General features: G+C 36.5%; 1 protein-coding gene across 1 annotated transcript in view; it reads left to right on the forward strand.

Annotated features, from left to right (window-relative positions):
* Positions 1-14441, forward strand: part of ASXL3 (ASXL transcriptional regulator 3) — a 96008-nt gene that overhangs the window by 20888 nt on the left and 60679 nt on the right. Inside the window, exons 2-3 of the mRNA XM_058817842.1 lie at positions 10260-10368; positions 11728-11839. Of these exons, the coding sequence (XP_058673825.1) occupies positions 10260-10368; positions 11728-11839 (221 nt within the window). The remainder of the gene's footprint in view (positions 1-10259; positions 10369-11727; positions 11840-14441) is intronic.

Here is a 14441-nt window from a genome sequence, read left to right on the forward strand (position 1 = left end):
ATGGTTTCTTATGAAAGCCATTTTTTAACCTCTACTCCAGAATTCCTTTAATGTGGTAGGAATTCATTTTTTTCCTTTATTTATAGTTTTGTCCTTCATGGTGATTATTGATATTGGAGCAGAAAGTGAAAAATGTACTACTGCATTTCAATGAAATCAGTTAAAAGTATTAAAAGGAAATATTTTATTAAAAGAGAAAAGGACAAAAAAGTACATTCTTGGATAGGAAGTAGCTGTCAGAGAGAACTGTGTTATTTAGACAGCATAAGAATTTGTTACATACAAAAAAAAAAATATTTTTAAGTGGTGTTGAATGAAGAGGGTGTTTTCAGTCCAGGGGACACCCTGGCTGTCATGACTCTCTCTGACACATGCTGATTTCTTGTTCTTTTGGGACGATTTTCTTTCTGAAACCCTTTTCTTTCAGGATGATTTCAAGAGGTACTCTTTAATATTTGCCTGTGTCTTTCAACAACATGTTCAAAGCGCTCTTTTTTGTTAGCATTGCATTTTTTCTTGTATTATTTGTACTACATTTAATGAAATAGTAAGGATTCAAAGTTCAGGGATGCATTTACATATATCCTTTCTTTGAGGTTTTTCTTCACAAAGAAGAAAAACCTGGGGTTTTCCCAGGTGTTAGGGAGCACGGAGAAGTGTAAACATTTCTCTATAAAACTTGTATTCTCATTTCCTTTCTGGTTGAGGAATGCTTGTTGCCATATGTGAATATCATTTAAAGAGGTGTCATGGTGTTTCAAACATACTTTATGGAAAATTCAAAGTTATTCAAGGAGATCTACTCAGAGGCATGGCTGGCAAAGGGTAATCAGCAAAACTAATAGCTATGGGTACTTGAATTTCAGGAAAATTGTTAATATTTTTCAGTCCATAGTATATAATGTGGCATTGGTATGATAGGTTTGTGTGCTTTTTATTTTCTCTTCTCAAATTCACCTGTTACACTGAGAGCATCTTGTTTTCAGATACATTACAAATATTTTTTGGGGAAAATACATAACAGTAGCTCCATAAAATTCTGTTCAGGAACCCTTAAATTTTACACAGGTTCTGGAACTTTTATAAATAAAATTTTTCATGTGACAGATATTGGTTTAAAAAAAAGGGGGAAAAAGCCTGGCTGGCTTAAGGAGTACTGAGATTTGCAGTGAACTTTAGTTCATGGGGCTTTTCATTTTATTGTTTTAGAAGAGAGGTAATAAAGCTCCACTTTCAGCACGGATGAACTCCATTTTCTGTTTTGCTCTGAAACATTACTGTGGCTATTGTCACCAGATTTGACACCATCAGAAGTTTTCTCAGGCTGCCAGCACCATGAGATAAAATAGATTTTGCTCTAGATAGCAAAAAGATTCATTACCAGTGTTATACAGTATAGAACTTTATCTACCTTGGCCTCAGACCACAGAGCACTCAAAAGGTAAGGGTGGAAATGCCAAACCTGATTGAAATGTCTATGAAAGGCCATTGCACAGGGCAGAGGGCAGGATCAGATGTGTTTTCAGTAATCTTTACCCCGAGGAAAAAAAGAAACATCAGATACATGACAGTGCTGCAATACAGCTAAAAGCTGAAAAAATGCCTAAGACTATGGCATCATTTTCAAAAGTGAGTCAAACTCTTAGCTACTTAGAGGGAATTAGAATTAAAACGTATGTGTAGCCATGTATGAGAGCTTTGCTTTCCAAGAAACATCTTTGACTTTGTGGTCAGTTAGTCACTTGCAACTGATTGTGGGTGAATGCACCCAGTCTGGCAAATTCTTAAGGAAAAAAGCCACATTTTCTTACCAGCATGCCCTGTCTTTCTGTCCTGTTTGCCTTCAGCCAGCAGTTTCATTCACTTGTCCACCTTAGTTTTGACATGATGATGTATGTCTAGATGTTTATTACATTTGTGCTTTATTACATATGTGTTAATGCTGTGTAATCACTGCACACAATGACTGTATCTAGATGTACAAAAAGTCCAGAGGGAGATTGCTTCTTGCAAGAGGATCCTGGGATTAGTAGAACTAGGTCCTAAAGGTAGTGGCATAAGCTCCAGTATTTGTTTATTATGTATATTCTTCATAGAAGTCTTGAATAGTATTTGTACGTTTTTCTTCCAAGGTGAGCCAGTATTGTTTAATGGTTCAAAGGCACTTTGGTAATAGAGTGAGGAAACTGTTCTATGAAAGCAGCTTCACTTCTGACTCCTTCCCTGATTAAAGTTTGGGCTCATTCAAAATGTGAAACTAGATTTAGGTGAGACTGTAAGTGAGAATTCCTGCTGAGAATGCAAAAAGAATACCTTTTCTTAATACCTAGCTTGAATTTAGGATCCAGATTGAGTTTTTATACATTATTGCTCCAGATCATTTTGTATTTGAAGGATATTGATAAGGTTTAGTTTCTTGGTGATGTATCACTTTAGTCAACTGTGATTCCAGCTGCTTGTAACTCCCTCAAGGCTGCAAAGGGTAGGGTTCAAGTTCATTGCTCAATTCTTCTGGTTTAGATATTTGGGGTTCAGGACTTTGGTTACCTTCAGTGAAGACTGATAGGTAAGTGCTGTTTGTGAGACACGTTGGGTATCTATGACAGATATGGTACATCTGTACTGGTCCTTGCTTTTTTCCATCATACTATCAATAATCATGCCTCTATCTCCAACTGATTTAGAAAAACAAGAAATCTCTATGACAGTTGAGGATGAAGAATGTCAGTAGTAAAAACAATAAGTCTTTTTCTCTAGCATCCTGCGGTAGTTATTTGCATTCTGTGAGCCTATAGACAAATGAGCTATACTACTTTGTCTTGTTGCCTGATAGCCTGGCTTATTTGCTCTGCCCAAGAATAGCAGCCCTGTTGGTGATACTGGAAGGCTGAAAGTCAGGTACCATGTGTGAAGCATAAGTAGGACCAGAGATGTAAAAATTTTCTTCAGGGTGCTGCCCAAATGAGAACAAAACTGGTGTTAATTCTGGTTAATGTGGACAAAAATGATTGAAAATAAACTTTAAAAAACATATTTATTTTAAGAATTGTCTTTTAATCCTTTAAAATACATTTAAATATTCAAGTGGGAGAGCTTATTTTAGGAGTAAACCTGAAGTATGATTTATTCAGACTATATAAATAGTATTCAACCTGTATGTACTTCAGTTCCTATAAAACTTAAGCAAATAACTTAAGGCTTAAGACTTTATTTATTATGACTTTATTATTTAAATGGTTAAGACTTCAGAACATAAATAGTTTTGACAGTCTTGTCAGCTGTTCATATTGAGTATTCTCTGTAGTTCTCATTAGTAGTCCCTTTAAAATTAAAAAGCCAATTGGAAGCTCAAAAAGAAAAATGCTTTTTTTATTGCTCCAATTTATGAAATAAGAACTTTATGTGAGAGGCTGAGATCTTCCAGCTCTAGAGTTTCACTAGACTGTATATATAAGAATAGTAGATGGTTCCCTAGCTACCTACTACCCACATATTAAGAGATGGTTTTATTGTTTAATAAATCATGTTGGATATGTGATATTTTGGAAAGTCTCTCCTTTTTTCCTTTTATATCCTGCACATCCAGTGTATTTTCATTCAGCATTTAAAATTCAATCTCTTAATCAAATTGAGGTTCTTTCCAGAAATTATTTGACAGAAATAAGTACACTTGTAAAGATTTAGTAAATACGGTGTCATTGCTATTTTAACATTGAAAAATACGACATGGATTAATTTCTGTACAATAAATTAGATAATTGATGAATGCATTTGTAGTCTCTGAATAAATAAAAAGTGAGATTACATTAAAGCTCTATTTATTGTCTGATTGGGGTATTTTAATTATTTCAAGCAATGAACAAATTAGCCTTGCAGTGGGAAAATAAATGGAAAAAATCAAAAGCAAGATTTTAATTGATTGTTCAAATCAAATTTTCTTTTTGGGAATTTAAATTGCTTTAGTTTGGATTATCATGTTTGGTTTTACAATTTTGCTACTGAAATAAGGATGGCTGAGTGCAGTTGTACCCGGAATACATGGTCTCTATATAACAGTGGCTGAGAAAGCAAATATACTGCTGGCAGTCTTGCTGTGTCTTTTGGGTTTTCAAGGCCAGGTTTTGATAGTGGGGGGCCACAGGGGCGTCTCCTATGAGAAGCTTCCCTCATGTCCCATGGAGTAAACGCCAGCTGGCTCCAGAACCAACCCCCTGCTGCCCCAGGCCAAGCCCATCAGCCGTGATGGTGCTGCCTCTGGGCTCACAGAGCTAAGGAGGGGGGAGAACCCTGCACAGCAGCAGCTACAGCTGCAGGCAGGAGGGAGAATATGTGAGAGGCACAACTGTGCAGGCACCAGGGGCAGTGAAGAAGGAGGGAGAGGAGGTGCTCCCCATGCTGGAGCAGAGATTGCACTGCCGCCTGTGGTGAAGAACATGGTCCTGAAGGACTGCCCCCTGCGGAAGGGACCCACCCCAGGGCAGGGGGAGAGTGTGAGGGGTCCCCACCCTAAAGGGATGAGCAGCAGAGACAATGTGTCATGAACTGACCGCAACTCCCGTTCCCCTGTGCTGCTGGGGAGGAGGTAGAGAAAAACATGAGTGAAATTAAGCCCAGGAAGGAGGGAAGGGAGGAGGGGAGGAAGGTGTCTTAAGGTTTGGTTTTATTTCTCATTTTTATACTTTGATTTGATTGGTAATAAACTTGATGCTTATTCCCCCAAGTCAAGTCCATTTTGCCCGGGGTGATTATTTGCCCGGAGTGATCTTTCCCTGTCCTTACCTCGTGAGCCTTTCCTTATATTTTCTCTCCACAGCCCAGTTGAGAAGGGGAGTGATAAAGCAGCTTTGGTGGGCAAGTGATGTCCAGCCAGGGACAACTGGTTGGTTTATTTAGACTAACTTGATGTGTTTATTGATGAGAAAGTTGTAGATGCTTGGCAGGAAATCTTGCCAAAAACTCACCAACAGCTTTGTTTTCCACTGTTTACCTGTGCTTTCTGCTTCCCTCTGTGCCAAGGGAATGATCCTGTGCCATTTGAGTATGTTAAAATATCTGGGTCTTTTATTCAGTCTTCAATTCATTGGACATCTCCTGGTTGTTCCCCCTGAGCCCAGGCTGGTGAATGTGCCTTGGCCCCAGCACTGACTGCTGCTGCAGCCCTGCCAGCTCCATCAGGCCTGGCTGTGGGAGGAGAACAGCTCTGGACTGGTCAGCAGCACTTGGCCTGTCACCTTGAATAGCACAGCTGTCATCTCTTTTTGGTATAGCTGCTTAGGTTCCTGGTGGGTTTCTGTGTCACTCCTGACACAGGTCACGGCTGCAGCCTTGGGAGGCAGGGTGGGACATTTTGCTGACACTTGAGAGCAGGACTGTGGGAACATGGCTCCTTGAAGATTGTGGGAGAGCTTTTAGGAGGAATCCAAGGGCCTCATCACACCAGGCATGCAGTGCTGTGTGGGACACTTCAGCAAACAATGCAGGTCTAGACATTGAGTCAATCCTCCAGCATTTCTAGCTGCTGAATGTGTTGGACCAAGTATACTTAGGGCACATGATTAACCTCAACCTTAACCAAAATGTAGATTTATTGAAGAGGTATAGCAGGTTACAGTGCTGGATGGGTGGTCAAGAGATCATTCAACACAAACACTGGGACAGGTTTCAGTCTATGCATCATCCGGGACTGGTGTTTGGATGATCTGATGAAGGTCATTTTACAAACTCCCCTGCTCTGTTTTGGTGTTGATTAAAACATGAGCAGCTACATTCACACTTCTGGCTATCCATGAACTTTCTTTTTCTTCCCACAGTGGCCATGAAGAACATTCATCTCCATTGACTTCAACAGCTTTTTACATATTTCTGGAAAATTACAATTATGCTTTCTTTTACTTTTCCATTTACTGTACCACACAAGTGGGTTTTCTGTGGCCTTTCCTGATCAGTTTTATTTCCTTTATCTGTTGTCTCTCTAAAATTGATGTAACTTACATGCATTATGAACATATTGTATTCTGTGTGACTTCAAGTCATGCCTAGAAATTAGTTCTTAAGCCTTTTGGTTTTACTTCATTTCTAGCAGTGAGTAAAAATTGTTGCTCCCATGTGACTATTTATGGATGTGTATAAAAAGAGCAGATGATTCAAACAAATAAATGCTGAACAAATTTATGACACCAAGATGCTCCTCTTACAGCAGTCACCATTAGATCTGGGGATATGTCAGGCAGAGGAGGGGGTTGCACCATGTACAGTGGGGCTGAGAGGCTGAAATGCTGCTGCTGCAGGACCCAAGGTGCCTTGTCTGCAAAGTGTCAGGGAACTTTCAGTCTGAGACACTGTATTGCCTGGACAATGCAGCTTTAGTCAATTTATTTTCCATATTTAAGACATCTTTTTTTTGCCAAGATCATAATTTTTGTCTCTTGGCAAGCAGTCTAGCAAAGTCCATTAGAATTATATGAATAACCACAGAAGTTTTCAGGGTTTTTCTGACAGAACCATGTGTTTGAGAAGTTTCCAATATAAAAATAAGTCACGTTTTTACTGGTGTTTTTACAAATTTTTAATAGGGTTTTGGGGAGGGTGGCAGAGGAGGAAGTACCGGAAATCTGTACTTCCCCTACATGTTTTAGTAGAGATTGGTGTGTGAAAAGTCTGGGATTTCAATTTAGGTAACACTGGCTGTGTGACCAGTAGAGGGAGCCCAGAATCACAAAATGTTGGAGATAATTTTGACTGGGGGAGTTGGGGGTGCAAACTTTTGTTTGATAATATGCAGATATTTTGAAGTACTACCAGTATATAGTGATTTTGGGAGAGAGAATTTATGAAACATTGAAATACCTGATGTCTTATGAATGATGAAGTTGTATTAGCAACCTTTTTATTGGAAGGTTAATGAGTGTTTTGTTTTCTTTTCTTTCCTATGTTGCTGGTTTTTGTAACATCATAACATCACTTTTACAGAAAGTAAGTAACTTTTCATCTTTTTAACTGTTTTTCAAGTGTGTGTGGGGCAATAGTGCTTGTATATGTGTATAGATGTATAGGTATATAAAATGAACATACAAGCTGAAAAATACCAATCTTAAAGACATAGTGCTGCAGATTGTAACTTCTATATATAAATGGCTTCTAGAATACTGCAGTGGTTTAAAACAGTCTCACCCAAATGATGATAAATAGTATGAAAGTTCTGCATCTCAAGACTGTAAATGGTAAACATATTTCTTGTGTGCAGACTATGGCAATAAAACTTGCAGCATATCAATTTAAAATATATTATGGCTCTAAAAATTCACAGATATCAAGTTACAAAGTTGAATATTATTGTATCCAACATCATTTAACTGAATCAAAGTTGAACTGATTTGGAGTGTTTTAGGAACTGGGGTCAAGCTGTGCCATTTTTGATATTCAGAGATACTCATGCCTTGACTGCTGTATTAATACATGCCAGGAGCTCTGAGCAGAAGGAACATGTCCTCAGGCTGTAGGAGAATTTAGAAAGCATGCAATAAGTAGTACAGATCCCTCAGAAAATGCTCTATGATTCAGACATCAGTCTGCATCATGGGATCTATGATTGCTGGCTTTTTGAACCACAGTCCCATGTGTTGTGATAGCATGTGTTGCAAGCATTTCCAACATCAGTTGTGTGTAACAATTGGGATTTTTAATACAGTGTTTTACGGATGCCAGTGCTGATAGAAGAATAGGCAAGTAATTGGTTGACATGGGTCAAAGCACAGCTGACAAAGGACACCGTGGAACTTCAGTTTGATCTGTTAGCTCAAAATAAATCCCACCCCTCAATGTTCCCATATTATTTTTATTTGCATCTTAAGTGTGTTCTGTGTGGTTGGTTTTGCGCTCCTTATGGACATACCCAAGTCCAGTTTTCAAGAAGGGTGGATGTGGCCCTTTGACTGCATGCCATTAGGAGCTGCAGATACCTGTAAGAAACAAGCATAGCAGTAGTTAAAGTGCTTGTTGGCTCAGTAGCTGATACGGGTTTCTTTCTAAGTCAGAGAGTAGTTTCTGTTGTCCACTTGCCAGTTGTCTAGACTTTGAAGATTAAGATATCTGCTGTGAGCACAGTAGTGATCATAAGATGTTGCCAAATCCTCTATTTTGGGCTCATTCATCCTGTATCGTTTCAATTGGTTAATGATATCTAAAAATAAGTGTGGAGTCCAGCGTATATCCATCAGAATAGGAGGAGAATACAAATCGTGCATACATGCACACACAGTTTTGCTTCTTGTTGACATACCAAGTTTTTCTTCTGCTGCAGAGTCAGCAAGTTCTTTCTGTCTTGCAGAGAAAGCCTTAATCGGTGATAATGTTTCACTAAAAAGATCCAAGTCGGAGAGAGTTGAAATTGCTTCACGTTATGTATGTTAACATATGGAAGAAATTACACAACCGTAACTGCTGTATTAAATGCTTTGTCTCATTGCTTGTCAAGCATTAATACAGTAAGGAAAATGTGTAAAGAGAAGTGTCCTACATATTACAAAAGTGTTTAAGTAATCGTTAAACTCAATGAACTCTCCTAATGTCTTCTGTCCCACTGCTAGCAGTATCATTTTATTTCCAACATATTTTGGTTTGTATTTTGTTAAAGTATTATATCAAAACCAAATGTGCCGCTAGTTTTATTTGCAGGGAAGCCAAAGAAACCACAGAAACTTGTCAGAATTTTCATATTGCGTGATGATCATGTTTAGAATAGCCATAAAATAAATATCTATTGCATATCTGATGTGTTTATCAAAAAGCAGCATTTTTACCTGCAATTTTTTATTTTAGATGTAGTAATTTGATACATTAGGTGACCTGCAGTAAATAAATTATAATAGACAGGACTTCCTGGCCTGAGGGCACTTTATAGTTTAATTTTTACCGGAAGAGCAATTACCACACTATCGATCTTGCCATTAAAATAATGATATATGTACAGTAAGGATGAATTTTGTTGTAACAGAGCCATGGAAATCAACAGAAAGCATAACCATATGAAATACAACAATTTCAATCCAGTTTCATGTATTAAAAAAAATCAGACTTGCAATTTTCAACCAAGATTGGATGTTGTGTTATAATACCACAGACTAAGGAAGAATAATTTCTGATGAACTTCGAAGCCCCTGCTCCTGGTTTATAGTTGAGTATATAATTAATCCTGAAATACTTTGCAACACACTTAATTTAATGCAGAGGCATTGTTCCACTTAACCAAGTGGAATATATTTACGTGGCTGAAGATAAGTGTGCGTGCAGGCTGGGGACCCCAGGGAAGAAGCACAGTTTCAGGCTCAGTCCCTGAGTACACCGTGTACAGTAGCCAGCAAATGGGGATAAAGATGTGATAGTACATCTACAGATCTTGTACTTGAATTTTTAAATTAAAATAAAATAATTTATGACTGCCTTCTTCCCCAGCATCTTTTAGATCAACTTTTCAGAATAGTATGCATCTAGCTAGGGTAGGAATATTTGCTTTCTTTTTCTGATGTAAACATGTATATAGTACAAAGATATCCCTGTCCAAATGCTCATTTTTTTTCTAAATGTGTTGTGTTTCTTTTTAAATAGTCCTTTAACATACATTCCACAGTGGTATTAAAATTATTACCTTGAGGATGTCAGTCTCATAATCTCTAAAACAATTCTAATTAGAAAAGATTATGTTTCATAAAAGGCACAAATGTCCTTATATTTGTATATAATCATGCATGCTGACCATGTTGAGCCAGAAGAAGGCTTTACTATATATCACTTTTAATTTTAAATGTGTTCTTTCTGGGCTCTTTATTATTCTTTTGTTGCCTTTCATCCTATGGGATGCAGCTGCCCTTGAACTTGGTACTGTTTTGATCATTGATGTGCAGCAGCCACATTGTCTGTAACATTTTAAAAATGAGGCTTCATGGTGTTATTTATGAAGTAATTTCACATAAATATTTGGACTTTGGTTCTTTCAGAATGTGGAGCTGGTTTCTGTATGAAGAAAAACGTAATTATAATTCACAGACTTTTTGCCTCAAGCCTAGGGGACAGATGCATATGATTAAGTTTGAAACTGGCCTGTTATTGTAATGTAGATGTTTTCAGGGTTGAGAGAATTAAAAAAAAGGCGGGGGGGGGGGACAAAAAAAAACCAGGCAAGCATGAGTTTTTAAAAAAAATAGAACGAGGGAATAGTTTTACAAGAGGCACTCAATCTTAGACTGCACAATTTTATTTTTCAGTGGAACCTCTCCATTAGCTTGCCTGAATGCAATGCTTCATACTAACACTCGTGTAGGTGATGGAACATTCTTCAAAATCCCTGGGAAATCAGGACTCTATGCTCTCAAAGTAAGTTTAAATTTTGTATATGGATTGTACATAGAGCTATTAATCCATTTTATGAATGTCTCAATAGATATAAAGGTAAACAGATTAGATTCTTTGGCAAGGAAATGACCTGATAGTCCTTCTAACTGCTTTCAGATGTCTTTTAAAAGGATTTATAATGAAAGTAAACATTGAATGTTTTATCCTAGAAAGCATATACGTGTTCTCGAATTTGGCACATGGTATAAAAAACACGTAGCTTAGTTAAAATGCTGCTTTACTGAGTTGCTCACAGTAAGGCCTTTGTTTTAGGACTAGTGAGCTCAAGAGGATCACTGACTTTCTAATTAAGTAATTGTATTGATGTTTGATTTTTGAATAGTGAAAAATTATTTGCAAGTCTAATATAAATCAGCTTTTAATTCAAAGGTTGCATCATTGCTTTTGAGAAGAATATAATTATAGTGATAGAATTTTGCCTATATTCTATTTATATTCCTTTTTAATTTTTTCATTTTGGTATGAACATGATGTTTATTGTGGGTGGAAATTTTTTCTCGTTGTACATGATCAAACTTAAAGGAGTTTCACAATAGAAGTAGAATAATGTGAGGCAGAGATGAGAAAAAAGAAAGTGAGGTTATCTGCTTGGCAGTGTAAATGTAGTCAACTGAAATTTTAGGCTGGGGCGAAGGATCTTTTGTAATTTATGACAGATGTATTTGATGTAAGGGTATAAAAATATAAAAGTATATAAATTTGTCAGCTCCTGCTAACTAAAAATCCTGAAAAAATTGAATATTTGAAATTGAATTAATAGTTTTCAGAAGCTGTCTTTCCTAATTTACTAGAACAAATGCTGTTGTTTTTCTTTAAATCGGGAGATATTCTTGGCACAATTCCAGGAATTCACAATCACTCCCATGCTTGTGAGCTCCAGGTTGCTTCAGCTATTTGAATTCAGGAAACAGGCAAAGGCAGAAAAGAAACATTAAAGGATTTTTGTTTTGCTGCAGTGTTGTAGACACTCAAGTGGAAAACTAGGATTTTTAACAGCCACACAAGTCTGTTTCTGTTAAAAAAAACAAAAAGGAAAACTGGAGAATCTTGCATTTTATGTGACTTTTTTGGTTTTAAAAAGTGCATGTTATGACCTCACAAAACAGCTTTTTCGCTTTTAGTTTGCAAGTTTTTTCATGAAAGTCTGTTTTTTATGGCTCTCTCTAGAGTAACTCACAGGCATATTTTATTTTATTCTTGCTTTTTCTGAAATGTAAGCATGAGAGTACACTGCAGTAATCTATTTTCGGAGATGCTGCAGGATCATGATTGATTTTTTTCTTGTTAATTTTATTTTTTATTTTTATTTTTTAACTGTAGAAAGAAGAATCAACATGCCCTACTGATGGAACATTGGATTTAGGATGTGAATCTGAGTTAGATGGCACTGAAATGGCTGAGACAAACAATAATAATGGAGAAGAAAATGGTGGTAGGTGATTTAATCTCAATATTAGAGGGCATATTTTGGGGAAAAAAATTGTTTTCTTCAGATTTTCATGGTGTGTTTTCTAAGCAATATAAATAATCTTTTGTACTCAGTGGAACTATTTTGAGTAATTCCCTCTCTTTTTTGGCCTTATGAAGGAATCAGGAACGCTAAATGCCTTTATTTTACTTCAGGTTTTAAAGGACAAAGTGTAATGATGTTGGGTGTGTTTTCAGCAGGTAATTTTTTGGCTTACATTTTTTTGTTTAGGGCTCAGAGCTGAAGTATAATTTGCCTTTACCAGGCTTCAGACTGGCAGTTGTCAGATTCAGACATCTCATTGATTTCAGTGTGGACATGCAGGGTTGGTCCGTCAGTAGAGTTCTGGGCAGAGGACAAAGGTTTGTATTTTTTTCTTTCAGGCAGAGCTACTCCTGTTTGCCTTCATCACATAATGACATCTTGAAGTATCAAATGCTGTGCATTTTTTTCCTCTAAAATAATAGCAAACTGAGACATTGAAATAACTTTAAAATGGCAACCTTATAATTTTTTTTTTTTCATTTTTGAGAGTTAATAATTATTCATAAAGAGGACATCAGTCACCTAAAATTACTTTGCAAGTAACAGGAGGAGTATTATAACTACACTCATAGTGATTATAAAGTGAATGCTTTATAAAAAAAATTAGACTGTCCAGGACTTCTGAAATGAGCCTTCCCTCGATCAGTTCTCTTCTGCTGTCCCATCTCAACCTGTCCCACTGGGGGACTGCTGCCTGCTGTTTTGGCTTACTTGGTATATGGTGAGACGGTGTCCTGTCTACAGCTAGGGCATGAAAAGGCTCAACTCATGTTGTTGTTCTGCTACAGGCTTCCTTTTTTAGCTTGAGCAGCTTACCTAGCTCCCAGGCTGCACCTTTACAGGACTGATACTGCAGTTTTTGTATTGCTCTCCAGCAGCATTGGAAAATCATAAAGTGTTCAGTGATAGGTGTAACAGAACTATCCAAGGCATGTTGTGGGTCTGTCTAGCACTGAAGTTTTGAAGCTCTGTGGAAACAAATGTCCAGAGTTATTAAATGTCTCTGCTTCTTCATTTTCTTTGATATATGATGTCTATAATTTAACAGACTCTGCATGTGCAGTGGTTTGATGTTTATGTAGTGTGTGCTGCATGTGTAAGTGAACTTACGTGTTCTTTAACAATTCCTCTTTGATACTCAGAAAATTTGTTGATTGCAGGAAGAATAGAGCAGTAAAAAGCGGTGTAAATACAGTTACAAATACAAAGCAAAAGTTGGTGTTACTTGTTATAAACAAAGAAAAATCATGGCAAAAAAAGCCAGGCAATTATTTAGGAGTGTTAGGATGTAAATAGGATATTGTAGAATGTAAATAGGATGTCATAATTCCAGAAGTAGAAAATTGCTGGGTTTTGACTGGGAGAAGGCTATGTACTATTTTCACAGTTCACAGTAATAAAAATAATTATAGCACTTGTGATGACATAAAAGAGAAGCTGCAAAAAATTTAACATTTTGAAATAGAGCATTAAATTACACCTAGATTGGTTTTAAAGCTGAGAATTTGCCATCATTTTTCATCTTTAATGAATCTTGGAAAATTGCAATATATTTAACATTTTGAGAACAGGACATTTTATTTTTTTTTTGTCCTGCAATGGATATCAATGGATATATTTTTAAAAAGTATGTGGCATGGCAGTAGTGAGTGTCTGTTGCATATAGAAAAGCCAATGCTTGACATGATCAATTAAGAATGAAATGCAGCATATATTTAATAAATAGCATATCAGTCAGCTAGTACAGGACATAATTTTGCCAAACATTTTTCTCAATATATGATATTATTAAACATAATATCATTTCTTGAGAGTGCAAGTTTGTTGTTAAAGATATAATTTATATACATTTAGAATTCTGATTTCATTTACTGTATAGAAGGCTTGGCTTAAAATAGGACCATGCCCAAAAAATACATCCAGTTTTTGGTGGATTGAAATTACAAATTATTTAATCTGAAAAGTCATAAGAATCACCTTCCACAGTAGGCATTTTGCTTTGGAGGATGTGATTTGACCACTCTTCATTCAATATTTTTTATGTCTATAATTTTTTGAAAACTATCAAATCTTTCTAGTTTAAATTTATTGGTAATAAATAAAAATTGTGAGACTTCTTGTGATTGCCTTGTAAATTATTGCAGTTCAACAGCATGAATTTTTTTGGACTTTCAAGCAAAAGAATAGGTCATATTTATGCAGCAGAAAAATGTGTTCAATAAATCAGTATATCTGAAAAGCATTTAAGAATCACAACAGAAAATAAATTGAACATGAATGAGATGCTTTTGCTAATTAGTCCAATGTAGTTCTTAGACTGTAATTCTGATAGTACTGATTAAGGAATATAGGCAGAGATTTTCCTTTGGGTATAGCACTAGCTAAATGATTACCAGTGTATTGCATTCATTATAGCTGTAAGAAGGAATTAAGGTAAACAGGAAAGGATTTATAAAAGACACATAAGAAGTCCTGAGTGAACAAATAGGTCCTTTGTTCTGGGGAATTTAATAGGGATGGT

The sequence above is a fragment of the Ammospiza caudacuta genome, chromosome 1, assembly GCF_027887145.1.
Source record: "Ammospiza caudacuta isolate bAmmCau1 chromosome 1, bAmmCau1.pri, whole genome shotgun sequence".
Lineage (NCBI taxonomy): Eukaryota > Metazoa > Chordata > Aves > Passeriformes > Passerellidae > Ammospiza > Ammospiza caudacuta.